The sequence below is a fragment of the Silurus meridionalis genome, chromosome 5 (genome assembly GCF_014805685.1).
Source record: "Silurus meridionalis isolate SWU-2019-XX chromosome 5, ASM1480568v1, whole genome shotgun sequence".
Lineage (NCBI taxonomy): Eukaryota > Metazoa > Chordata > Actinopteri > Siluriformes > Siluridae > Silurus > Silurus meridionalis.
This window is the reverse complement of record NC_060888.1, coordinates 3,203,598-3,229,391: the sequence shown is the minus strand read 5'-3', so window position 1 is coordinate 3,229,391 and position 25,794 is coordinate 3,203,598. Positions and strand designations below refer to the sequence as shown.

The 25,794-nt window shown below is 35.8% G+C and overlaps 3 protein-coding genes and 1 gene segment (V, D, J or C); 2 read left to right on the top strand and 2 right to left on the bottom strand.

Annotated features, from left to right (window-relative positions):
* The first annotated feature begins 2,134 nt into the window (after positions 1-2,134).
* On the top strand, positions 2,135-3,288 carry LOC124385704. The segment is given in 4 exon segments: positions 2,135-2,224; positions 2,475-2,855; positions 2,974-3,096; positions 3,205-3,288. Coding segments are annotated over 4 exon segments (552 nt in total).
* An 8,615-nt stretch (positions 3,289-11,903) lies between these two features.
* LOC124385705 lies at positions 11,904-13,993 on the top strand. The gene is made up of 6 exons (XM_046848931.1): positions 11,904-11,992; positions 12,153-12,539; positions 12,712-12,822; positions 12,938-13,033; positions 13,121-13,158; positions 13,307-13,993. Exons 1-6 carry the CDS (start codon positions 11,950-11,952, stop codon positions 13,427-13,429), a joined length of 798 nt encoding a protein of 265 aa, XP_046704887.1. The 5' UTR covers positions 11,904-11,949; the 3' UTR covers positions 13,430-13,993.
* Positions 13,994-16,128: 2,135 nt separating this feature from the next.
* On the bottom strand, positions 16,129-19,937 carry LOC124386270. Its single transcript, XM_046850007.1, has 6 exons — positions 19,859-19,937; positions 19,406-19,753; positions 18,160-18,516; positions 17,904-18,006; positions 16,984-17,027; positions 16,129-16,875 (listed from the first exon to the last, which is right to left on the bottom strand). The coding sequence occupies exons 1-4, from the start codon at positions 19,896-19,898 to the stop codon at positions 17,915-17,917; spliced, it is 837 nt and encodes a 278-aa protein (XP_046705963.1). The 5' UTR covers positions 19,899-19,937; the 3' UTR covers positions 16,129-16,875; positions 16,984-17,027; positions 17,904-17,914.
* Positions 19,938-21,322: 1,385 nt separating this feature from the next.
* Positions 21,323-25,359, bottom strand: LOC124386272 (junctional adhesion molecule C-like). The gene is made up of 6 exons (XM_046850009.1): positions 25,280-25,359; positions 24,746-25,093; positions 22,833-23,177; positions 22,588-22,703; positions 22,326-22,375; positions 21,323-22,049 (listed from the first exon to the last, which is right to left on the bottom strand). Exons 1-4 carry the CDS (start codon positions 25,320-25,322, stop codon positions 22,657-22,659), a joined length of 783 nt encoding a protein of 260 aa, XP_046705965.1. The 5' UTR covers positions 25,323-25,359; the 3' UTR covers positions 21,323-22,049; positions 22,326-22,375; positions 22,588-22,656.
* Positions 25,360-25,794: the final 435 nt, after the last annotated feature.

The window sequence follows — 25,794 nt, the reverse complement described above, 5'->3', positions numbered from 1 at the left end:
TAAAAATAATTAAAGCAAGCAGTAAGAGTAAGCACACTTTCCGTCTGTGTGATCCTCCCTGCCCCGCTATATTATGAGGGGGATACACACAGCCAGTGTTGTTGCTTGCTTGGGAGTGGAGGATTCTAAGTCGGTTCTCGAGGGAGCCGACTGCGCAGATTGCCCTTGCATGTCTATGTAAATGCTCCGATCCCAGTGGGCATCCCGCTCCTCAGGGTTCTGGCCCTGCTCTCGCTGAGACAGAGCGGTGTGCTATTTCCTGGGGGTCGCAGATGGATCTGTCAGAGGTCTGGAGATGGGCTTATGCCTTTCCCCTGCTCACAAAGCACACCTATTTTGGGTTCTTCCCCTTGCGGTGAGAGCGCTCAGCTCCACCTCTCTTCCTCCGAGGTGGTGGGGGGTGTCTATGTTCTGCAAGCCCTTTCTGCAACCTGTGTCACAACTTCCATGCCGGGGTTTTCCCTTGCCAGGCCTGACTGCTGAGGTGTCCAGGTCCTGGGCTAAGCCATTTTTGGCCCGCCTCTTCAGTCCTAAGGTACCTCTATATTCTAATATTGTAGGACTGAAAGAGTGTGGTTACAGGTCGGTGCCCCGGGTTGAAGAGCACGCTGGCCAGCTATCTCTCCCTGGGTGTCGCATTCTTCCTTAAAACCACGGCCCTGTCCACCAAGCCTCTTCAAAATACGTTGCGCTCAGCAGGTCAAGCCGCACTGTGCCTGCACACCATGGCGGTGTTGCAGCCTATCAGGCTGACCTACTGTGAGAGCTGGACATGGGGGCATCTTGGGTAACCAGGAGGTCCAGCAGCTCCATCGTGCGACGGACCTGGCTCTGAGGACCATTAAAGAGACCGCTGGGGCCTTTGACCGGTCCATTGCCACCCTTTTGTATGCTGAAAGGCACCTATGGCTCCCCCTTTCAGATCTTTTAGACAGGTACAGGGCCGTTCTGCTGTATGCTCCTCTAGTGCCAACTGGCCTATTCGGTGACTACGTAAATATGGTCATCGACAGGTTCCAGAAGGCCAAGAAACAGTCGGCGGCATTCCAGTGGTTTCTTAGTCCCAAAACTAATTCAACTCCTCTTAACACTGGGAGGTTCAGAAACAGAACGTTCGCTTTTGAGACCAAAGCTTACCAGTATTGAGTCCCTCCATTTAGTTTTGCAATCTCACAAAGTGTATGTGTATGTGTATATGTAGCCCTGATCCCTCTAAGACAGATCGTCTGCATTCTAAACTATATTGACCATTGGTTGATTTTGGCTTAATCAGAGAACTTAGCGAACCGACATTGAGATGTCGTTGTCGCTCACATGAAGGAGTTGGGGTTATGGCTGAATGCCAAAAATGTGTGTTGTTTTCAATACAGAGAACCACTTACTTAGGCGTTGTGTGGGATTCGACCGTTGACAATTGTCTTCTGCTTGCATTGCGTTCATCTTTACAGCCATCAGGCGAGTGAAAGAAGGCCAGTCACTTACTGTCAAGCAGTTCCAGGGATGCTGGGAATGATGGCACCAGCGTCCAATGTGGTTCCACTTTGCCTCCTGCACGTGAGATTCCTTCAGTCAACATTTCTAATGCTGACCTTCACAACAGCAACAAATACTTAGCTCATTTCAGGCAATGAAACAGATATATTACTCCATAATACTGTGTGTCAGACAGATTCTCATTTACATCTTACACAGCTGCTATAATTAATACATTAGTATCCCAGACCTGTACTGTAATCAACAGTTTTAAGTGTTTTGAAAGATTTCATGTCCTTTTTGAAACTAAGCTTCACAAGGCTGTCAGATTCGAGTCAAATTCACAAATTCAAATGCATTTCTTCGGCCCCAAATGAGCATTATTATATAGATTAGTCTTTGTACAAACAAGTTAGTTAGTGTAGGCATATGTGAGTTCAACCACAATTTCCATTCAGTCATTATACCTTTGTTTGTTGCAACACCAAAACACAAATATGGAAAATAAAATGTGGGGTAGCTGTAGGTAGATCAGAACAGCACATGCTACATTACAGTGTCTTTTTTGTTATAACCAATCACACGTCATAGTCTGGGGCTGTGCTCAGTACAGACCGCCTATAGTATAAATATCAATTCTAACCAGGCTACAAGTGCATTCATATTCTGTTGAGGAATGAAATTCAAAAACTGTACAAATACAGAGAAATGACCCAATTCTGGATTTTAATTTTGATCTTCAGCACCATGTGTAAGTAATTCAGGCAAATTATCCATCCATCTCTCTCTCTCTCTCTCTCTCTCTCTCTCTCTCTCTATCTATCTATCTATCTATCTATCTATCTATCTATCTATCTATCTATCTATCTATCTATCTATCTATCTATCTATCTATCTATAATAGATTTAACTCCATTAAAAATCTTTTAAGCTAATTTGTTATAATTAATAACTCCTATTTAATACATTCTTTACCTAATTAATGTATTTTTTTCTCCTAGATACAGTAGAATCTGGTAGACACTGGGTTTCTGCACAATCCCTCACAAAGTCACCAGTTTATCAGCCTGATAAAGAGCTCAGTGTGGATATCGGAGACTCGGCTACTCTGCGCTGTTGTATTTCTGAAACAGTAGCTAGTGTAATATTCTGGTTTAAGCAACTAAACAGACAAAAACTTCAGCTTATGGTCACAGTTTATAAAACAGCAGGAGAAACATTTTACAATGGATTCCATAAGTCACGTTTCAGAATAAAAAGATTTTCAAACTGCTTCAACACAACTATTTTAAACACCATTCAGTCTGATGAAGCCATGTACTACTGTGCCGTGAGATATCCTAACCTTGCGTTTGCAGATGGGACGTATTTAAAAATTAAAGGTAGGATTTACACTAAAACTGATGAAAATATCGGTTTAATGTGGTGAAATTTGCTGACAGTGTTTTTTAATTTAAACTGAAATACAGACTTTAACTAAAGCATGATTAATGTTTATAGGTGAGAATGTTTTCACCGAATCAGAAACATCTACACCTAAACCTGCTCTGTGTAATAATTCAGTGGTGCATGAAGCAACACTGCATGGAAACAGCACCAACATCAGCTCACAAAATAAAACAGGTAGGAATTTATTTCATCATCAAGCAATTATACTTAATTCATAATAAATAAATAATGCATCTATATAATCAGCTGATCTGATGTAAATGTAATGTGGTAAAATAACAGTATAGGAATTGATCAGATCTCTACATTGGACAGTGCTCGGTTTGGGATCGGCTTTGGGTTTCTGCGCACTTCTGATTATCTTCCTCACTTATTTTCTATGGAGGAGAACAAAAGGTAATAGTAATGTAAGTGTTTTGTAATTCATTCAGTTTGATAAAAACACTAATAAATGTGTTTCTTTATTAATAGTTAACGAGGGAGGAACAAGGAGGTACGTGAACAAGATAATTCTTTACTATTATGTACTCTATTGTTAATTAAATGTATTCCTTTTGCAGTATGATTAATAATTATATATATATATATATATATATATATATATATATATATATATATATATATATATATATATATATATATATATATATATATATATATATATATATATATATATATATATATATATATATATATATATATATATATATATATATATATTGTGTGTGTGTGTGTGTGTAAAATACTACTACATTCAAGTGTGTATTGTGCAGTTAATTATATTGTATGATTGTTACTGTGAGACAGACTTCATATTGTGTGTTTACCATTATTATTATTATGATTATGATTATTATGATTATTATTATGATTATGATTATGATTATTATGATTATTATTATTATTATTATTATTATTATTATTATTATGATGATGATGATTATTATTATTATTATGATGATGATTATTATTATTATTATTATTCAGGAAAATGAAGCAGAAATGCTGAACTATGCAGCCGTGCAATTCTCTCAGAAGAAAACCAAACCTAAAAAAAGAAGAAATGGATCATCAGATACGACAGAGTGTGTTTACTCCATTGTGAATAAAACTGTAAGATAAAAGTTAAGTGATTTATAGTTCTTGGTATTATTACACTGCAAAAGTAAAAGGTAAAAGAAGTTTGCAAGTTGAAATATCTTGACTACACACTAATTTATTCCAGATTTTTCCGTAGGAAATAAAAAGATTATTAAACAAATCCAGAAGTAAAACTACATATAAAGACAATATTGTATTTGTGTGCAGTAATCTTATAATAAAAGTTATTTAAAAATGTCTATTGAATTATTTTTAGAAGTTTCCCAGCAGTGTAGCGAAACATCTACGCCACAGGTTTAATGTCTTCACACATGATTTAAGTAAATCGTGATATCTTTCAAATATCACATTCAACTGTGTCTTAACTCTGAGCAACAGTGAAAAATAAAATATTTTTGTATGAATAAATTTCCTGGTCTTATTGTATGTGTTGTACATTAACTTGGGTTTGGGCTCGTTTTACTGAACAACCTCTGTGTTCACATTTACAACACCATTGAAAGAATATTAATAATTATGCGTTATAAATGAATTATGTTACAGTGTGTGATAGAGGGAAGAGTTTTAGAACTATAAGTAAGAAACCCTTAGAGGCATTGGGGATTATTAAATTGTTTGTCTTAATGTATTAAATTCCCCTTTATTACTGTTTTCTCCTGATCTGCTGTACAATCTGTATGGCTGTGGTGTGACAATTTGATAGTTGTTTAATAGTTTCATAAATAAAGCAATTTATAAAGTACTCTATCTATCTATCTATCTATCTATCTATCTATCTATCTATCTATCTATCTATCTATCTATCTATCTATCTATCTATCTATCTATCTATCTATCTATCTATCTATCTATCTATCTGTCTATCTATCTATCTATCTATCTATCTATCTATCTATCTATCTATCTATCTATCTATCTATCTATCTATCTATCTATCTATCTATCTATCTATCTATCATCTATCTGTTTAATGGATGTATGAACTATATATACAATGTTAAAGTAGTATATCTGCTTTTACTCAGCAATTATAACTTTTACATCCTGGGGCAATAAACTGATAGAAAGACTGCTGGCTGTGGCTCAGATGCTGCAGTACCTCTTAGCAGATGCTAGTAGGCAGAAGAGACTGTGGTTAAGATGATTAGAAACTTTGCTCTGCATGCTCTTGTTTTGCAGTGCTTGTGGTTGATTCCTGATAAGAGCATTTAGTGTTGCACTGGAAAAAAACCCCTAGCGGTTTGGTTTGTGTGATTGTCTTAATGCTTTAAATATCCTCTTCATCGCAGAGTGTCCATGTTAGTGGATGGAACCAATTCATCCACAGAGGATTGTTCAAAGCAAATCTGGAAATATCTATGCCATTTATGTCTAAGTCTGCTGCAGAATGTCTAGACACTTGCTTTTTCCAATCTGCCTTGCTTTTCCTGGTAAAGACGTCTGGCTTCAAAATGAATTCTGTTTTAAACACAGCCACTGAAATTAAAGCTATAAACCTATGAATTCCTATTTTTTTGTAACTGACTAAACCAGTTCCCCTTCAGGATCTTGAGCTGCGTCAACAATGCTTTGGGAACATTTCCACGTTGTCCATGCTCTGAATCACGTGTGTAATCTGTCCAATGGAAAGCACGACATCACCTGCTTGGTGACGTCAAATCCAGGAAGCTATAAAAGCACACAACTGTGTGTTGCTTGCTTTGAAGCAGAGCATTCTAAGTCAGTTCTCGAGGGAGAACCTCCTTGTGGTGAGAGCTTAGCTCCACCTCTCTTCCTCTGAGGGGAGGGAGGTGTCTATGTTCTGCAACCCCTTCTTTTTTCGCTTTCTGCAACCCTCGTCACAACTTCCATGCCGGAGTTTGCCTTTTCCAGACCTGCACGCTGAGGTGTCCAGGTCCTGGGCTAAGCCATTTTTGGCCCACCTCTTCAGTCTTAGGGTCTTCCTATATTCCAATATTGTTGGACTGAAAGAGTGTGGTTACTGGTTGGTGCCCTGGGTGAAGAGGTGCTGGCCAGCTATCTCTTCCCAGGTGTTGCATCGTTCCTCAAAACCACAGCCTTGCCCACCAAGCCCCTTCGGAATATGTTGCTCTCAGCAGGTCAAACTGCAATGTGTCTGCCCACCATGGCGATGTTGCAGGCCTATCAGGTTGACCTTCTGTAAGAGCTCGACATGGGGGGCGTCTTGGGCGGCTAGGAGGTCCAGGAGCTCCATCGTGTAAAGGACCTGGCTCTGAGGGCTACTAAAGAGACCGCTCGGGCCATCGGCCGGGCCATTGCCACCCTTGTGTATGCTGAAAGGCACCCATGGCTCCCCTTTCAGATCTTTCCGACAGGTACAGGGCCGTTCTGCTGGACGCCCCTCTAGTGCCGACTGGCATACTTGGCGACTACGTGAATACGGTCATCGACAGGTTCCAGAAGGCCAAGAAACAGTCGGCGGCATTTCATCAGGTCTTTCATTCCCAAAACCAATCCAACACCTCCCGACACCAGGAGGTTCAGAAACAGAGCATTCGCTTTTAGGGCCGAAGCTTACCAGTATCAGGTCCTTTCATTAAGTCTTGTCTTCTCACCCTGCACCTTCACAAAGTGTGGTCTCTCTGAGACTTCAGGGCATTAGTATCCCAGACCTGTACTGTAATCAACAGTTTTTAGTGTTTTGAAAGATTTCATGTCCTTTTGAGAAGCTTCACTTGGCTGTCAGATTCGAGTCAATTCACAAATTCAAATGCATTTCTCAGCCCCCAAATGAGCATTATTATATAGATTAGACTTTGTACAAACAAGTTAGTTAGTTAGTGTAGGCACATGTGAGTTCACCAGGTCAACCACAATTTCCATTCAGTCATTATACTTTTATGTGTTGCAACACCAAAACACAAATATGGAAAATAAAATGTGGGGTAGCTGTAGGTAGATCAGAACAGCACATGCTACATTACAGTGTCTTTTTTGTTATAACCAATCACACGTCATAGTCTGGGGCTGTGCTCAGTACAGACCGCCTATAGTATAAATATCAATTCTAACCAGGCTACAAGTGCATTCATATTCTGTTGAGGAATGAAATTTTAACACTGTACAAATACATAGAAATGACCCAATTCTGGATTTTAATTTTGATCTTCAGCACCATGTGTAAGTAATTCAGGCAAATTCTTATTCTCTCTCTTTCTCTATCTCTTTCTAATATATATATATATATATATATATATATATATATATATATATATATATATATATATATATATATATATTTATATTAGATATTAGGTTTTTATTTAAAAATTATATTAATAAAGTTGATTTTTTATATGTATTACCTCTCGTTTAATAAATTATTTAACTAATGAATGCATTTTTTTCTTACAGTAGAACCTGGTAGACGCTGGGTTTCTGCACAATCCCTCACAGAAACACCAGTTTATCAGTCTGATAAAGAGCTCAGTGTGGATATCGGAGCCTCGGCTACTCTGCGCTGTTGTATTTCTGAAACTATAGCTGGAATAATATTCTGGTTTAAGCAACTAAACAGACAAAAACCTCAGCTTATGGTCACAGTGTATAAAACAACAGGAGAAACATTTTACAATGGATTCCGTAAGTCACGTTTCAGAATAGAAAGATATTTAAACTGCTTCAACACAACTATTTTAAACACCATTCAGTCTGATGAAGCCATGTACTACTGTGCCGTGAGATCTTCTATCCTCCAGTTTGCAGACGGGACGTATTTAAAAATTAAAGGTAGGATTTACACTGAAACTGATGAAAATATTGGTTTAATGTGGTGAAATTTTCCCATATTAACATTAATATGTTCAGCAATGACATACTGAAATGCTGACAGTGTTTTTAATTAACACTGAAATACAGACTTTAACTGAAGCATGATTAATGTTTATAGGTGAGAATGTTATCAGTGAATCAGAAACATCTACACCTAAACCTGCTCTGTGTAATAATTCAGTGGTGCATGAAGCAACACTGCATGGAAACAGCACCAACATCAGCTCACAAAATAAAACAGGTAGAATTTATTTAATCATCAAGCAATTATACTTAATTCATAATGAATAATTAATGCATCTATAAAATCAACTGAACTGATGTAAATGTAAATGTGGTAAAATAACAGTATAGGAATTGATCAGATCTCTACATTGGACAGTGCTCGGTTTGGGATCGGCTTTGGGTTTCTGCGCACTTCTGATTATCTTCCTCACTTATTTTCTATGGAGGAGAACAAAAAGTGATAAAAGTGAGTGTTTTTGTAATCAGATTAATTAATCAGTAATATGGACACTTTTATTCATTAATAGATTAATAGATAAACATTAATAGATGTGTCTCTTTATTAATAGTTAACACTTTTACAGAAAACTCAAGTACAGGGATGAGGCAGGTACGTGAACAAGATAATTCTTTACTATTATTCGCTGTATGGGAAATTCTTTGTCCTGTTTTTGTCTTTGTTTTGGCACTTTTGCTCATTATATAAGTGAAATACTGCTATTTTCAAGTGCCTTTAGTGTAGATAATATTATTGTATGATTGTTACTGTGAGTTAAACTTTACATTTCTGCATTATTATAATTATTATGATTATTATTCAGGAAAATGAAGCAGAAATGCTGAATTATGCGGTCGTGAAATTCTCCAAGAAGAAAAGCAAATCTGCAGAAAGAGAAAATCGATCATCAGATACAACAGAGTGTGTTTACTCCATTGTAAATAAAACTGTAAGATAAAAGATTTATAGCTCCTGGTATTATTACAGTGAAAACACAAGTTCAAAATCAGCGAGCTGAAATATCTTCACTACACACTAATTTATTCCAGATTTTTCATGATAAGATGAACCTAGAGATAATTTTATATCAGTTTGCAATAATCTTTATAAAAGCTATTAAAAATGTGTAATTGTAGGAATATGTCTATGCCACCGCTTTGTTTTCTTGACACATAATTTAAGTAAATCCTGATTTCTTTTACGTGTCTCACCAACAGTGAACTTGTGAAAAATAAAAAAAAATTGTATGAGTAACTTTTTTGGTCTCATTTGTATGAATATGTCATTGGCTGAAAATAATAAATGCAATGCTTTGAAAATCTTTAACAAAAAATAGATCAGACTTTTTCTACATTTTATTATTTCCGATCACAGTTTTAAGATGCCTATATGTTCTCCGTAAACATATGTCATTGACTGTAACGTCTACATTAACTTGAGTTTTGTCTTGTTTTATCCACCAAACTCTTGGATACATTGATGATTATTAAATCAGCACTAAAACACAACAAGGAAACTAATATCTATCTCTGAATACCAATATATAAACATCTGTTGGAAAAAAATGCCTTCTAATTTCTTTAAAGCCTAAAAAGTTATTTTAAGAGTCTTATTTAATTGTTATAAGTTTTGATGGCGTTGCTGATGTTTTCTTAAATGTGCACCAATACACAGAAATGACATTCTGTGTTGTTAAAATGACCATTAAACCCTAACGCTGACTCCTTCAAGTATTAACCAAAGTGAAGCATCAAACAAAAAAGATGAATCTTTCCATCTTTTCTGTTTGCAAGGAAAACATCATTCACTTATTAAAGGGTATCATGAAATTAATTTGTTAATCAATTGTTATAAACACAATTAAATAAATGCAATTATTAGAAGGTTTTGTGTAGATTTAGTGTATTATGTGTAATTCTATGTCACATACAGGCTTGAAAAGAGAATAAAAAATTGGTGTTGGTTATACTGCTAAAATACTTCCTGACGTTCACCTCATATTCCAGGACATGGTTTTAAAATGTGTTACATAGAGACTTTGCCACAAAATTCTACATCATTGAAAAAGAAGAAGTTGAGAGTCTGCATGTTGTCATTCAACTGCTGCAGTACCTCTGACCTGATGCTAGTAGGCAGAAGAGACTATACTAAGGGTGGACAGAAACATTGGTCTCTGAACTTTCTCTGTTATTTTGGTTAGGAAGGATGTGTTAGTGGTTCGTTTGAGGTCTTCAGCAATGTGCATGCAGAAGAGGTGGTGGTGTGGACATTTTTAGCAGAGCATCTGCGGGTGGTTCATAGTACACATTTTGTTTCCTGTTTTAACTCTAATGTCTTTGGTTTTACCGACATTTACGTGCTCTTTTCTGCCTGAGAACCAGTGTGGTAGAGGGACGACCTCTGTTTTTTAATCTGTTATAACATTTATGACTGTCATTTCACCAGCAGGGTTATAATGGTATTGTTATTATGTTGGTACTGTCCTGAGTGTATGTAACAAATTCACTGGTACCGCACTGGAAGTAGGATAGACAGGCAATAGTTCACCAAGAAAAGCTTTCTTTATTTATAAAGGCCGACACATATTTCACTGGTGCCTACCCAGGCTTAGTCACCTTTTGGTGAGACTCGCGCTTGTCTCTCTGTTGGTGGCTCTTTCCTCGTAGGTTGGCATCTCTCTCTCTTTATTGCCGTCGCTGGACCCCAATGCCCGACTCAGGACAGGGAACCATCTGGCCTGAGTTGACCCCCCGTGGCATGAGAGGCAGAAGGTGGTGGAAAGTGCTCCCAGATTCCCAGGAGCGAGCGAGCGAGCGTACAGGTGGGCGGGAGTGGAAGGTTGGTGGAGCAGGAGAGAAGGAATGAGAGAGAGAGAGAGAGAGAGAGAGAGAGAGAGAGAGACTGCCTAACCCTGGGTACACTGCCATTTGGATTTCCCTGGAGAGGTGTGGCAGCTGATAGAATGCCTGTTTTTGCCACCGTTTCCATCTTGCTGCACAGGACGCAGGTGGCACCGCAGTGGCTCCTTGGCCTGGTCCCACTCCCTCAATGGTGTAGTCTCCCTGGCATCATACACCTCTTCCAGCACGGGATTTCGGCACCACTTTAACAAATTCACTGGTACCGCACTGAAAGAAAGATAGACAGGCAATAGTTCACCAAGCAGAGCTTTTTTTATTTACTTTGAGTTTTCACACTGCCTTTTCAATACTTAAGCCAGGGCTCACCCACACACAGTTCGGGACGCCTTTGCTGGCAGTCCGTCCCGGATCGACACGCACTTCTTCGGCATCTGCCCATCTCACTCATGGATTGGTGCACTTTCTCTCTTTAGCGCCCTCTCGAGTTTTCTCGCGGACCGGCACGTCTTTTCTTAGCATCCACCCAAGTTCTCTCACTGGCCGACACGTCTTTCACCGGCTTTCACTTAGGCATGGGTTGATGTGTTGGATGGAGGATTGGGGCCACTTCTTTTTGAGGAAAAGTTCACTGTGGCAGTATTTGGTGGGGAATAAGTGGAAGACTGTCTTGTTTATAGCTATTGCAGCTGCTGTGCACTGAGAATACTTGCCAATATTGTGTGGTTTAATAAATGCCCAGCTGTACCTGCATAAGAATAATTGACATAATAATTGATATAAATGATCAGTATTGCAGACAAGATCCACAAACAGACATTGTAAATGATGTCATGTCATATGCCCATCAAATTGCCCTGGTACTTAAACTCTATCTAGAGCAAAAGTGTCTGTAAAATGTCAAGATTCAAAGGTACTGCACTCGCCTTTGGCCCAGATGATCATAATGTTCTATGAAGTTGACTTAAGAGCGCAAATTAATATAAACATCATGTGGTACATGTGAATGTTCAAATAAACCACATTTTCCATTTGGTCATGATACTGTATGTGTGTGAAGCAACACAAGACAAAAATGGAAATGTGGTATAGATGTAGGTAGATCAGAATACCTCAAGCTTCCTTATGTTGGTACAAGCTATACTCCGGGGCGTGCTCAGTACAGACCACCTATAGTGTAGTATTGGTATAAATTCAAACCATGCTTCAAGTGTATTCATGTACTGTTTATCAATAAGATGCAAATGCTGTAGAGTTTATAAGACATGAAAAATGTCTAGTTTCTGGATTTTATTCATGACCTTCAGCACTGTATGTAAGTAATATGTATATCACATATATATAAGAATATTATTGCTGTCTTGTTTGATGTATAACTGTAACCCAATGCAGTTGTATTTAAGGAATTCTTAATAACTCATTGTGTATAAAAGTATCTGAATTACATTCTTTACCCAATTAATTTACTTTTCTAGATATAGTCCAACCTGGTAGACGCAGGGTTTCTGCACAAACCCTAAAAGATGCAACAGTTTATCAGCCTGATAAAGAGCTCAGTGTGGATATCGGAGACTCGGCTACTCTGCGCTGTTGTATTTCAACAGTGGGTTTTGGTGACATAGCTTGGTTTAAGCAACCAAACAGAGAAAAACCTCAGATTATAGTCAGTTTCTTTAGGACTGCTGGGGAAACATTTTACAATGGATTTGAAAAGTCTAAATTTATAATTGGAAGATCTTCTGCTAGAAACTGCTTTAATCTGACCATTTTAAACACCACTCCATCTGATGAAGCCGTGTACTACTGTGCACTCACATACCCATCGCCTGAGTTTGGTGATGGAACTTATTTAACAATTAAAGGTAAGATTTCCTTTAAAATTGTTTAAGAATCTGGTTTACTATAGATATATTTTAATTATAGCGATTAGCCTGTTTCAACTGAAAAATAAATAATACTGAGGTAGTGAAATGCTGAATGTTTTGTTCCTCTAGAGTTACAGACTTTTTAGTGAATAATGATAAATGTTTATAGATGTTACCAATGCATCAGAAACATCTAAACCAGCACTGTGGGATAATTCAGTGGTGTGTGAACCAGCATTGGATGGAAACAGCACTAACATCAACACACAAGAGAAAAAATGTAAGACATCATGCACTATTAATGAATTATTCTTAATTTCCTAAATGATAAAGCACAAATTAAATTAATTGATACGGTGAAGGCTTGCGAATGACCATATCTTTTCACTGAACAGTGCTCGGTTTGGGAACGGCTTTGGTTTTCTGTGTGCTTCTGATATTCAGTCTCACTTATCTCATACTGAGGAGAAGAAAAAACGACACCTGTATATGTACGTACTTATTAATTTTCTATATCATAATATATTCCACTTTATTCATGTCAAAAAGAATAACGCTTTGTGTTTCTATGTTAATAGTAAATGCTTCTATAGAAAACTGTCCAGAATTGAGGCAGGTACGTGCACAAGAAAAAAACCAGAATTGGTGATACTTGCTCTGTGTAATTAATGTTTATAATACAGTTATTGTATACTACTTTATAACCTTTCATTCCAATGGATTATGATTATTATTATTATAATTATTGTTTTTTTTTTTTACAGGAATCTGAAACTGAAATAGTAAATTATGCAGCTTTACAATTCTCCCAGATGAAACCCAAAGCTAAAAAAAAGAAAACTGGTCTATCGGATGATTGTACATACTCTGATGTGAATATAAAGTAATAATCTATAATGTACCGAAAATAATTTACAACTTATACACTGCAAAATTACAGTTAAATATTGTATCCAGTGAGAATATATTGATTATTTTCACAATATTTAACTTTATGACATTATAACAACTAAGATAATGCAAAACCTTATTTTTTTTTTTATATCTTGTGGCATAATTTCTTTAACTCATTTTTGCTGAATACATGTAAATGCAAATAAATTAAATAATATAACAAAGGCTTATTTAGAAATATGTATATACTATATCTAATGTATATACTGGAATACACAATGTATTATCTAAAATATTGTGAATTAGCTTTATATACAAGTCATGGACTGTGATTTATTTTGTAAAACTTCAACACAGTTTACTTTATTCAATGTGAATCATCAGACAAGAAGGATGAATCTTTCCATAAATAAATACATAATTATTTATTGTGCAGTACAGATCACACTTAATGCTACTTCCTGCCATCTTGCATATATTGAACATGTACTTTTACCTGCTTCCTCACAACAAATGTATAAACCCATGACTACATTGTGTTTCTTATTTTTACTAAATTTCCATCAGACTGTCAAATTCAGTTTATGCAACAAACAAAATATATTTTATGTGTATATCTGTTTCATGCAACTTAAAAAACTTTCGCCACATGTACCAATGCAACAGCGCACCCACCACCTGATCGCTAAAAATGTCAAACGAAGAAAAAATAGCTACACTTTATTACTACTTTGTAAAGCGCATGAACACAATGGATGTCATGAATTCAATGTTGGTTTCTAACAATTTTTTTTTAATTAAAAATGTATGTCTGGCACACAAAACTAAACTAAAAAAAATAGGAAATGTTAACTGTACAAAATCATTTTAATTAATCTGTCAGTAAAAAAAAAAAAAAAAAGCTTTACTATAACAACACTGGGTGATGCAATGACAGGACAACATTCACATGCCGTAAAATGAGAGCAAAGGAAATGGGGGTAAAACCACAATGTATCTTTATCTCAAGTCAAGTCAAGTGGCTTTAGTGTCATTTCAACCACATTCACTACAGTACACAGTATAATGACACCGTGTTCTTCCATGACCAAGGTGCTACATACAACAATAATAAGTTAATACAAGATAACACAAAACTAACTGGAAGATACAGACTGATACATATGACATTACATAAAGTGCTAACAAGTAAGGTGCCACCAAACCCACATCTTACATGCACTAGGTTTGGGTTATCATCTGGTGGTTTTAAACTTGATATTATCTGCAGCTGTTAACACTTTAACAGGCAGTATTTAATGCCATATAGTGATGACTAGACTAAAACAGCTAACTAAAACAGTTCCACTGTACTTTGTTTTTGGGAAGACCACAATTGTCTGGAGCCCAAGTCCTCACCAAACATGACTTGTAGAATCTATGAAATATCACATGCACCCAGGATGCAGTTTGGCCAAAGCCCTAGCTGTGTTTTATTCAATCATGATTGAGTTGCTTTGTGAAATGTATGTAGTGAATAACACTGATGCTATCTTGTGGATTTTCTAATGGCCTGAAAAAGCAAACAGGAGACGTAAATGGTGTGTTGAGTGACACAAGTGTCAGTCATTCCTTGGGCTCACAGAGAGCTACTGGAGATTCATTAGGAACTTCATATTGACTAATTTGGCCCCTGGCTATTAAAAGACAGTCACTATATTTAAGTACTGCTTCACCAATGTACTGATTTAGCATTATACAGTCATATTTTTATATATATATTATAGACATTTTATTTATAGGCACCTTTCTAATGGAGAGTGTGTTATAGAAGTGAAGAAAAGAGTGCAGGCAGGGTGGAGTGGGTGAAGAAGAGTGATAGCTGGAGTGATTTGTGATAGAAGAGTATCTGTGAGAGTGAAAGGGAAAGTTTATAGGACGGTGGTGAGACCTGAGATGTTGTATGGTTTAGAGACAGTAGCATTGAGTAAAAGACAGGAGGTGGAGCTGGAGGTAGCAGAGCTAAAGATGTTGAGATGTTTGACAGGATTAGAAATTAGTTTATTAGAGGGACAGCCCATGTTGGACGTTTTGGAGACAAGGTGAGGGAGGAGAGATTGAGATGATTTGGACATGTGCAGAGGAGGGACATGGGGTATATCAGTAGGAGAATGCTGAGGATGGAACCACCAGGAAGGAGGAAAAGAGGAAGACCATGGAGGAGGTTTATGGATGTGGTGAGGGAAGACATGCAGGTAGTTGGTTTGAAAAAGGCAGATGTAGAGGAGAGGGGGGTATGGAGACGGATGATCTGCTGTGGCGCCCCCTAATGGGAGAAGCCAAAAGAAGAAGAAGAAGATTTGTAGGCGCCTTTCTCAACACTCAAGTAATAAAGAATACAATACAAAAAGTAAAAAGAAAAAAATCCCTATTTTATCATGGTCGTTTTGATCTTCTCTGAATCAAGTAACAGTTTCTTGTCAAAATGTCTAAAGGACATTTAATAAAACATCTGGTGAGTAGGGTGGCTCATATTAAACTATCACCCAATGTCCAAGAATAAACCAGGAACTTGGGTGGTATATTGGGTGCCCATGGATTAATAGACTCTGAATACACAACACCTGGTCATGACTCATGGACTTTTTATTATACAGTACCTGGCATTCGAGCCACTTCTGTTAATAAACCAGGTCTTAGAAGAATTCCCAGCAGTGGATGAAGGTCTACTGATGGAGTGAGGAATTTAGGGAGAGATACTTTAGATTTTATTGTTTATTTTCATGAACATTTCACAAGTTATTGATGTACTACAGTTTCTATTCTATTAACACCAGAAGGGGTTTTAAAAGAATTCCAATGAAATTAGCTCCTTCCACAATGGACAGGATTTGATTAAGATGTATTAAGTTGAATAGCTTCTCTATTTGCTGGTGATGAAATAGACAAAAGACTAATGATTGTAGTCATTATGCAGTAATCGCCTGTGAAACTCCGGTGTTGGATTTATTTGCTCTCATTTGTACTTTAGGGGTTTTCTGATTGAATAATCACAGAACTTTAATTCTGCAATATGTACAAATGTGAAACTTATTTCACTTCAGAAAGGCTGGTAGTTGAAAAAAATAAACATTACATTTTCAACTGCAGGATACAATTCAGATGCATGAAATGACCAAGTAAATAACAAAGCAAAGGGTCGCTATGAACTGATACTCAAATAGATTTTAGTATTTTTTTTTACATAAATACATAAACATGAGCAGAGATTTGTGATAAACTTTAATTCTGATTTTAAACTAATGAATAAATTAAATACATTTAGAAATATAATCTAGCTGGCATATGACACCGAAGAATAAATACACTTTGCAGGTTGGTCTCTCTTCCTTGTCTCTCTTTTGCTGTTCGTCTTACTGAAATTTACAGCAGCGTAATTCATATCCCCTGCATTGTTGCCCTGTGGGAACCAACATACAAATTTAATCATAAGAAAAATTTCTTTATCACTATAATTCACAAGATAAAAGCTGCATTTTAGGATTAAATATGGTTTAAGTTTATTTACCAGACTAGGTGTGTTCTCTACCTCGGAATCATGTCGAGGTCTCACTATATTAAAAAAATGATGTTAATATTAAATGAAAATCTTTATTTTAATATACAGTACATTTAATTCCTTTTTTAGCTTGTCATATTTAATTACTATTCTCAGTATAGTTTGTGTCTAGTCACTGTATTTTTTTTATACTTTTTATATGGTACATATTTCACTTACTTGAAAGCTTTTTTGTCAAAGGCAAATAAAAAAATTCAAATGTTTGTTAGTTATCAATTTTACAAAATATTCAATTCAGCACTGTTTTTTAATTGGAACAATAATTTTTACTTAATTGACTACACAGTTGACTACAGACTGTACTTAATAATCCTGATATTCAAAATGGAAGATGTAATTGAATAAAATGTGTATAATGTAGTTAAATATCAGTCATAAGACAATCAATCAATACAATCAAATCGCCAGCTTTACAATTTATTTATATTCAATTTAGTTATGTTATAAACATCTCATAATATTTACAGTGTCAGAAAAACCGATCCGCTTATTTATATAAAAATTTATTAAAATGCTAGATTTAACTAATTAACATAACATTTCTAATTTCTAAGATAGTAATCACTGCTATTTCCTTTTTGTGTGAGTAGATTTATCAGTGCATTATTTTGGCTTAAATTTAGAAAAACCTAATGTTTCTTTCATTAAACAGAAGAATTACATTTGTTTATAGTCCAGATAATTATACATATATTAAATAAGCAGCTACAAGTACTGATACAGTGCTGAAATGTGTTCAGTGTCCTCCAGTTCAGTTTATACGGTTAATGGAACTTAATTGTGATTGAACATGAAACACGAATAAAAACATTTTATAATATTTATATACTTTTAATAATAATTTAAAGTTCTGTATCTTACAGACTCACCCCTGCAATGTTCACCGTTCCACTTTGTAAAGATTATAAAAGCTTGAATGAAGATCACAACCACACACGACCACCACTACTGTGAGGTACATCACTTCAGGACCTACAATAAATATCATCATAATTAATATGTACAATACAAGTGATATAACAGCTATTAATGTAGACATTGCAAATATATGAACACTGATTTTAATAAAAAAATAAGTTTTTATTTGGAAACCCAAATCATATTAACAATAAATTTGACACCAACCCAATTGTAAAACCTTCTCCAGCTGTACTCGTGTCCCGTTCCCGAAAATGATCTTCCCACACAGGACCACAGCGCAGTAGTAAGTACCAGTATCATTGAGGCTGAAGATGTTCTTGGACAAGTTGTACACACAGGTGTGTGTAGAAGATTCACTCTCACACTGAAGGCTGCTGTTGTGATGAGTGTAAATGAGTTGAGGATGGGATTGTGATGGAGCAGCTCTGAACCAGAGCACTTGGAGTTCTGCTGCTCTGCTCTCAGAGAGAACCGAACACTGCAGAGTCACTGATGCTCCTGCAGGAACCGAGTCCAACTCACCATTCTGCAACACTGAAACACTGACATCTTCATCATCACCTGCTCAGGGGGATGCAGAGAGAGAACAATCTCAGCTCTACCTACTCAACTTACCAGAACTTTCATCACATGCAGTACAATGAGTATATATATATAAAAAAAACAAAACATGTATTATATGTTATACGTTTAATGCAGGAAAGGAGACATAAAGAACCAAAAGGTAATTACTGAATGTCAACACCTATATGTTATTAATGGAGGCTTATTAACACTATGTGTGTCAGAATAAAGAAAACCTGAGGCAGATCAAAGCATGTTGCCGTTAGCTTAATTATTATTGAATACACTCTTAACTTACCACAAATAAGTCAGATCTCAGAATTTCAGAACAAACAGACATTAGGTTTCTACTTAAAGACCTAAGAATGTACAATACAGTGTTGCTACAGGATCAATTTTTGCTTTTTTTGCTCCAACCGTAATCACGGTTTGTCAAACAAACATTTTAACATTTAATTTTTCCATTTATTAATGCATTTGTAGATTGCTAAAATAGCATAAAGGAGTTTTTTCTTGCTACAGTCGCCATGGCTTGCTCATCAGGGATTAATGCACACCATTCACCTTAACTGTTGATTTCTGTAAAGCTGCTTTGAGACAATGTCTGTTGTGAAAAGCGCTATAGAAATAAACTTGACGACTTGACTTGACATTTTAAAGATAATCTATATAATGCATTTTCCTCACTACTTTTTGTTGAATATTTATGCACACTTCACAAAATAGGATGTTTTATCTATTTTTATTGGCCTCATTTGAATTAGTTTTTTTGAACTGCAGTCTATGAGGTTCAGAATAGTCAGGATATACAGGACAATACAAACTTCCAAAAAAAGGCAGTTAAATATAAAATTGTCCCATATAGAGATCTGAATTAGTTACTTACCTGTTACAGTCAAGAACATTCCACTGGATAATGTAATATTTTCCACTGTACATTTCTCACAATAGTAAAGTCCTCCATGTTTCTTAATTACATGTTGAATTGTAAGAGTAAAGCCACCAGCCGTCTTCTCCATTGCAAATCCTGATGTCTTGAATTCAGAAAAAATGATGAAGTCCTTAAATGCTAACTGTTCTCCCACTTTTTGAGGCATTTCTCCAAATATTTGTTTGTACCAGACAACACTTTCAGTCCTACGAATGTCCTCAAATGGACAGTTAAGAGAAACATTCTGTCCAGACTTCACAGAGAGAAAAGACGGTCTGGGAAAATGTGCCGATTGGACAGGAACTGAAAAAATGTATTAAATTAGATATAATGCATCAAGAGAATAAAATTAGAAGTAACTAAACATATAACTACAGACTGGTTCAATACAAAGGCGATGCAACTTACATATATTGAGAAATAAAAGAATTGTCCAGATTAGAGTCATCCTCAGAGGTGAAATGATACTCGGATTGAGCTGTTTGAAAAAAAAATTGAATGGCGAAAACACCAAGCATTTTGTACTGGAGACTTTCATCTGATTGGTTGGGTAACAAGTCACAAGTTTACTTCATATTTCCTTTCCATTGACACGTACGTTTTTGCACCACAGACTTGGGTGTGATGGAAAAAGAAAGACCAAAAAACAACACCAACAACAACAAAATTGAAACTATTCAGGTGGAAGTGTTATTACTTTAAACACAACTTTTATCTTTTATTTAAAAATGAATAGTTTTTATTTTTCAAATAAACGTTTTATTTATGTTAAAAGATTACAAGCATCCATTGTTTTTAATGTCACTTGACTAATTTTACAGCACAAATATTTCCAACCTGTGAAATTTGATAATTCATTATGGGTTGTCAGTCCTGGAAACATAATTTACATTGCTGATCAGTAATGCTTCATTCTGATTGGTCAGAAGGTGGTGATTTCATTCTAAAAGCTCTTACAGTAGAGGGACTCGTATAGCAGAGGCACAATACAACCTGAGTAAAAAAAAAAAAAAACTGTTAATTAACAAAAATCTATAAACCCATTATAAATCCAATTACTGACATTCTATTCCATATTCCATGAATATTCAATATAATTGTAACTTTGCATTTTCCAACACATGAATATTTAAATACATTTGGTTTTAATGTTTTGAGGTTCCTCTTAGATTTCTAGCCATACTGATATAATATAAAGGCATTATAAAGCATGGATAAGATTCATGCTGCCAAAACAGTTCTGACCCATTGATCATTAACAGCATGAACTTCTTCAGCAGTTTGAGCTACAGGAGCTCGTCTGTTGGATCAGCACACACAGATCAGCCTTCGCTCCTCACGTGCATCAATGAGCCTCGGACGCCCACGACCCTGTCGCCGGTTCACCACTGTTCCTTCCTTGGAGCACTTTTGATAGATTCTGACCACTGCAGACCAGAACATCCCACAAGAGCTGCAGTTTTGGAGATGCTCTGACCCAGACGTCTAGACGTCACAATTTGGCAAACTCGCTCAAATCCTTACGCCCATTTTTCCTGCTTCTAACATCAACTTTGAGGAAAAAATGTTCACTTGCTGCCTAATAAATAAATCCACCCACTAACAGGTGCCATGATGAAGAGATAATCAGTGTTCTTCACGTCTCCGCTCAGAATGTTTTATGTTCTGTCATAATGGTTGGCGTATATTTTTATCAGAAAGTCTATGAGTTTTCTACTATCACTGGTATCAGTGAGCTTTTTAGACACTGGAGACATTTTAGGACCATAAAATATAATAATAGCAACAAAAACCCCACCAACAACAAAACAACAACAACAAAAACAAACAAAAACACACTATAAAAGACACTTTTCTTGTGGTTACTTTTATTCGCATGTTGTACTTGTGTTTGGTCTTCTAGAAGTGGAAAGTAGGTTACTCGTGACATCCTTCTTCACACAATTTAACCACAGACTCCACCCACTTACAGTTGCCAAGACACACCAGTGCACACAAGATTTACAGTTGATTTGTGGATAGTCTTTTCATCAGACACAATTATTTTGCTGTCAAAAGCACATGGACAAGATATAATCTTAGATATCAGGTTTGGCTGAGGTCTTACTTGGCACCAGTGTGACATTTTGTCAAAATCAAGATTGCAGTGTTGTGAAAAAAAACCCAATGAGGGGTTTGAGACAGAGGAAAAAAGTAGAATGATATTGTGTATGGGGCAGAGTTATGATGGAAAAGGTTCCACACCCATTAGAATACATATGTGTATCATAAAAGTTTTTGGAATGAGAAAGCCAAACCACACCAGAAAAATGGTGCCCCCCCCACAGAACAACAGAGACAGATATTAATATTCAAAATCAGTAAGATTTTATAATATTCAAAACCTTCAACCTTTGTCTCAGAAACAATAAAATATATAAACAATACTAACAATTTCAAAAACAGAATAATATTACAAATGATTTTAGTGACCAATGGAGAAATGTTTCACTTCAGAGTACACAATGTCGTGAGATCGACCTCGGTTTTCTTTTGCACTTTTAGTTTTCCTGTCATTAAAATGTAAGGCAGTGTAAGTGAGCTCTACAGCACCAGGGCCCTGTGGAAATAAACATAAAATCAGAACTAAATAATAAAAACATTAATACAATTTATTTTTGAGATACATATAAATACGTTATTAAGCATTACATTTTGGAAAAGTGAAAATGATAAAGGTACATTAATGAAACAATATACAATAAATTACAGTATTAGTAACTGTTACTTGTCTATAAATGGCTGAACAGTTTTTTTGTGAAAATCCAACTTTGAATAAAACATTTAGTTTTTTGTGAATAATTTTTTGAGCCAATTTTGGCAAACAAATGAGTACCTGACTGTTGGAGTTCTCAATGTTTATTGCAGCACCATGCTGAATTCTGTCTGAAATTAAAAATAATGAGATCATTTAATCATTTTTTTACTATGAAGAGCCTAAATCAATGTGCATAAGGATCCAACACAGCTGGCATTTTAATTAGTGTATTTTAACATTTAATAGGACTAATAAATCAATGTTTTATATATATATATCTTACTACTGAATCAATAATTTTTAATAGAATTTTATTTACAGTATACGAATAAACACTTACTTCCATATTGCTGAGAGTTTTTCCTCTTACACAGTAATACAGTTTGAACAGAGATCAGAATCACACACATTACAACATTGCTCCCAGACACATCACTACAGGATTAGAAGTCGTTGCTTTGGGAGACAAAAAAATCAAAAATCAAAAATGTCTGGTACAGGTCTTAGAAATCTAAACATTTATTTTTCATTTCGGTAATTTTCTTTACCTTAAATTTAAATAATTTACAAAATTTGTTCACCAACCACAATTCTCCAGCTGTACTTGTGTCCCGTTCCCGAAAATGATCTTCCCACACAGGGCCACAGCGCAGTAGTAAGTACCAGTATCATTGAGGCTGAAGATGTTCTTGGTCAAGTTGTACACACAGGTGTGTGTAGAAGATTCACTCTCACACTGAAGGCTGCTGTTGTGATGAGTGTAAATGATTTGAGGATGGGATTGTGATGGAGCAGCTCTGAACCAGAGCACTTGGAGTTCTGCTGCTCTGCTCTCAGAGAGAACCGAACACTGCAGAGTCACTGATGCTCCTGCAGGAACCGAGTCTGATACACTGCTCTGGAACACTGAGACTTTAAATTCGGGTTTATCTGTTAAACAATGTATAGTTGTTATAATGTTTGATGCTCTGAAACTTAAAGACAGTCATTAAAAATCACAAAAAAGCAAGGTTGAAGTAAAATTCACACTAAGACAGTAATTTATAGAATATTAGATCATTAGAACATCCAACAACACACAACACACACACACACACACACACACACACACACACACACACACACACATATACATATATATATATATATATATATATATATATATATATATATATATATATATATATATGTACATACATACATATATAAATAAGTGTGATGTATAAACTTTCACACACAATTCACACATGCACATAAATTAGGTTAGGTGTAATAATGTGAAATGACAAGAAAAAGTATTAAACACGATTTAATATTTCGTACAAAAGCTTTTGTTGGTAATGACGGCTTCAAGATGCCTCTTGTATTGAGAAACTAGTTGTAACTTGAGTTTCCTCAGCTGTGTGTTTGGGATCAGTGTCTGAACTGCTGAACTGTTCACTCTCGTTTCATCTTCATCATCCTGGTAGATGGCAGATTTTTATCAAGAATGTCTCGGTACATTTTTCCATTCATGCTTCCTTCAATGACATGAAGTTTGCCAGTGCTGAAAAACAGCCATGCACACCATGATGTTCTCACCTCCAAACTTTACTGTTGGTCTGGTGTTTTTGGGGTGATGTGCAGTGCCATTTGTCCTCCAAACATGGTGCGTATTTTGGCATCCAAAGAGTTACATTTTGGTCTCATCTGACCAGACTATATTCTCCCAGTATTTCTTTATAGGAGCTTCAACATGCTAAACGTGCACACAGGACATGGCGGTTCAGTGCATTACTTATTGTTTTCTTCAAAACAATTGTACCTACTAATTCCAGGACTTTTTGAAACTCTCCACAAGTGGTCCTTGGCTCTTGGACAACTCTTTTGATATTCTTTTCACTCCTCTGTCAGAAATCTTGTAAGGAGCACCTGGTCATGGCCAGTTTCTGGTGAAATGAACAACAGTGAATGCTCACTGGAACATTCAGAAGTTTATAAATCCTTCTGTAACCAATGCCATCAGAATGTTTTGCAACCATAAGGTTGTGAAGGTCTTGAGAGAGCTCTTCGCTTTTACCCATTATGAAAGGCTTCTTGTGTGACACCTTGGTAACTGGACACCTTTATATACAGCAGGCCATTAGTTAATATTAATTTGCATTGACACGGACCTTTTTTTCCCACTCCCTTTCTTCATGTGTTCAATACTTTTTCAATTTTTCATTTCACATTATTACAAATAACTTTATTTATGGACATTCATGGTTTGATCTCTGGATTGCATGGGTTGTTAACAACATCTGGAAAAAATTTCATGTCAACAGCACCGTAAAAAAATATATTTACAGAGAAAAACGTTGTGTTCAATAATTATTTTACCTGCTGTAATAGACCCGCTATATATATATAAAAATTAATATTGATTTATGTGAAGTATATGAACTTTTTAACTAAATTATAATTATAAATAGGATAGATATTTGAATATTTGTAGGATAGTATTTATAATTACTTACTATTCACTGATAAAAAAGTTCCTTTGGCAAATACAGTTAAAAATGCAACTAAGCCGCAGTAATACACGGCCTCATCTGATTCTTCCACATTGAATATTTTCAAATGACAGCTCTTCTCTTCCTTTACGATTTTAAACCTTGTGGAATTTAATTCCTTGCTGTACATGGGATCCTGTAATTTCTGCACTATGACCACTAAAGAAGGCTCACATCCTGCTGCTTGCTTGTACCAAACTATGGGATCAATGTTTTGTTCTTCGAGCATAAAGCATTGTAGAGTTACGTTTTCACCAGCAGCAGCAGTGATCACCTGGTTTGGCTGATGGATGCGGTTTACTTGTGCAGAAACTATTGTGAAAAAGTCAGAAGCAAAAAAATAGTATTTTTAGTATTAATTTATTTGGAATGTATTTGTTCTACATTTACTATGTGTTAAAAATTAAAGCTGTCAGTCATTGCAATTTTGTTATCAATTAGAGCTAGTTATTTATTTTTTATAATACAGCATGATTAGATTAGAAATATGAAACTTACTTATTTTTGGAAAAAGCACCACTGTAATCCATAATATTGTCATCTTGTGTCTGAGGTCTGTGCTCTATCTCCTCCTGAAAGACTGTCATAAAGTCTAACTGAGTAAGTCTTTGTTCAAGTGAAAGATTTAGGACATGAGGTTCTGACATCACAAACTTCCTGTGACTTTCTCCACCCATAAGCAACAGCAATGTAAATGTAAAATGCCGACTGGGGTCTGTTATTTTGCAGCATCTTAGAATGGGTTTGAATAGTTTTTTTCAACATGCATTGTGTGTATATAACTATATTACTGTGCAAATGTTTAAGGCAGGTGTGAAAAAATGCTGTTAAGTAATATCTTCAAAACCGCTTAAACAGTACATCTTTAAACCCCAGTAGCTTTCAGATTTTTACCAGGGAGAGTCTTTGCTAATGCAGTATATCTGTACTATGATTTATCATGGCTATAATGTCATAATCTTTGTCACAAGACTCACATTCAAACTTAATAAATTAAACATATAAACACATTA

Bases quoted from the DNA above. Each gene is read 5' to 3' on its own strand.
- LOC124385705 (XM_046848931.1), top strand. From the start codon at position 11,950: ATGTCTAGTTTCTGGATTTTATTCATGACCTTCAGCACTGTAT. The intron at 12,540-12,711 runs GTAAGATTTCCT...AAATGTTTATAG, and splicing joins AACTTATTTAACAATTAAAG to ATGTTACCAATGCATCAGAA. The intron at 13,034-13,120 runs GTACGTACTTAT...CTATGTTAATAG, and splicing joins AAAAAACGACACCTGTATAT to TAAATGCTTCTATAGAAAAC.
- LOC124386270 (XM_046850007.1), bottom strand. From the start codon at position 19,898: ATGACTCTAATCTGGACAATTCTTTTATTTCTCAATATAT. The intron at 19,754-19,858 runs GTAAGTTGCATC...ACATTTTTTCAG, and splicing joins TCTTTTATTTCTCAATATAT to TTCCTGTCCAATCGGCACAT. The intron at 18,007-18,159 runs GTTGGTGTCAAA...TATTTATTGTAG, and splicing joins GGAGAAGGTTTTACAATTGG to GTCCTGAAGTGATGTACCTC.
- LOC124386272 (XM_046850009.1), bottom strand. From the start codon at position 25,322: ATGACAATATTATGGATTACAGTGGTGCTTTTTCCAAAAATAA. The intron at 25,094-25,279 runs GTAAGTTTCATA...TTTTCACAATAG, and splicing joins GGTGCTTTTTCCAAAAATAA to TTTCTGCACAAGTAAACCGC. The intron at 22,704-22,832 runs GTTGGTGAACAA...TGTCTCCCAAAG, and splicing joins AGTACAGCTGGAGAATTGTG to CAACGACTTCTAATCCTGTA.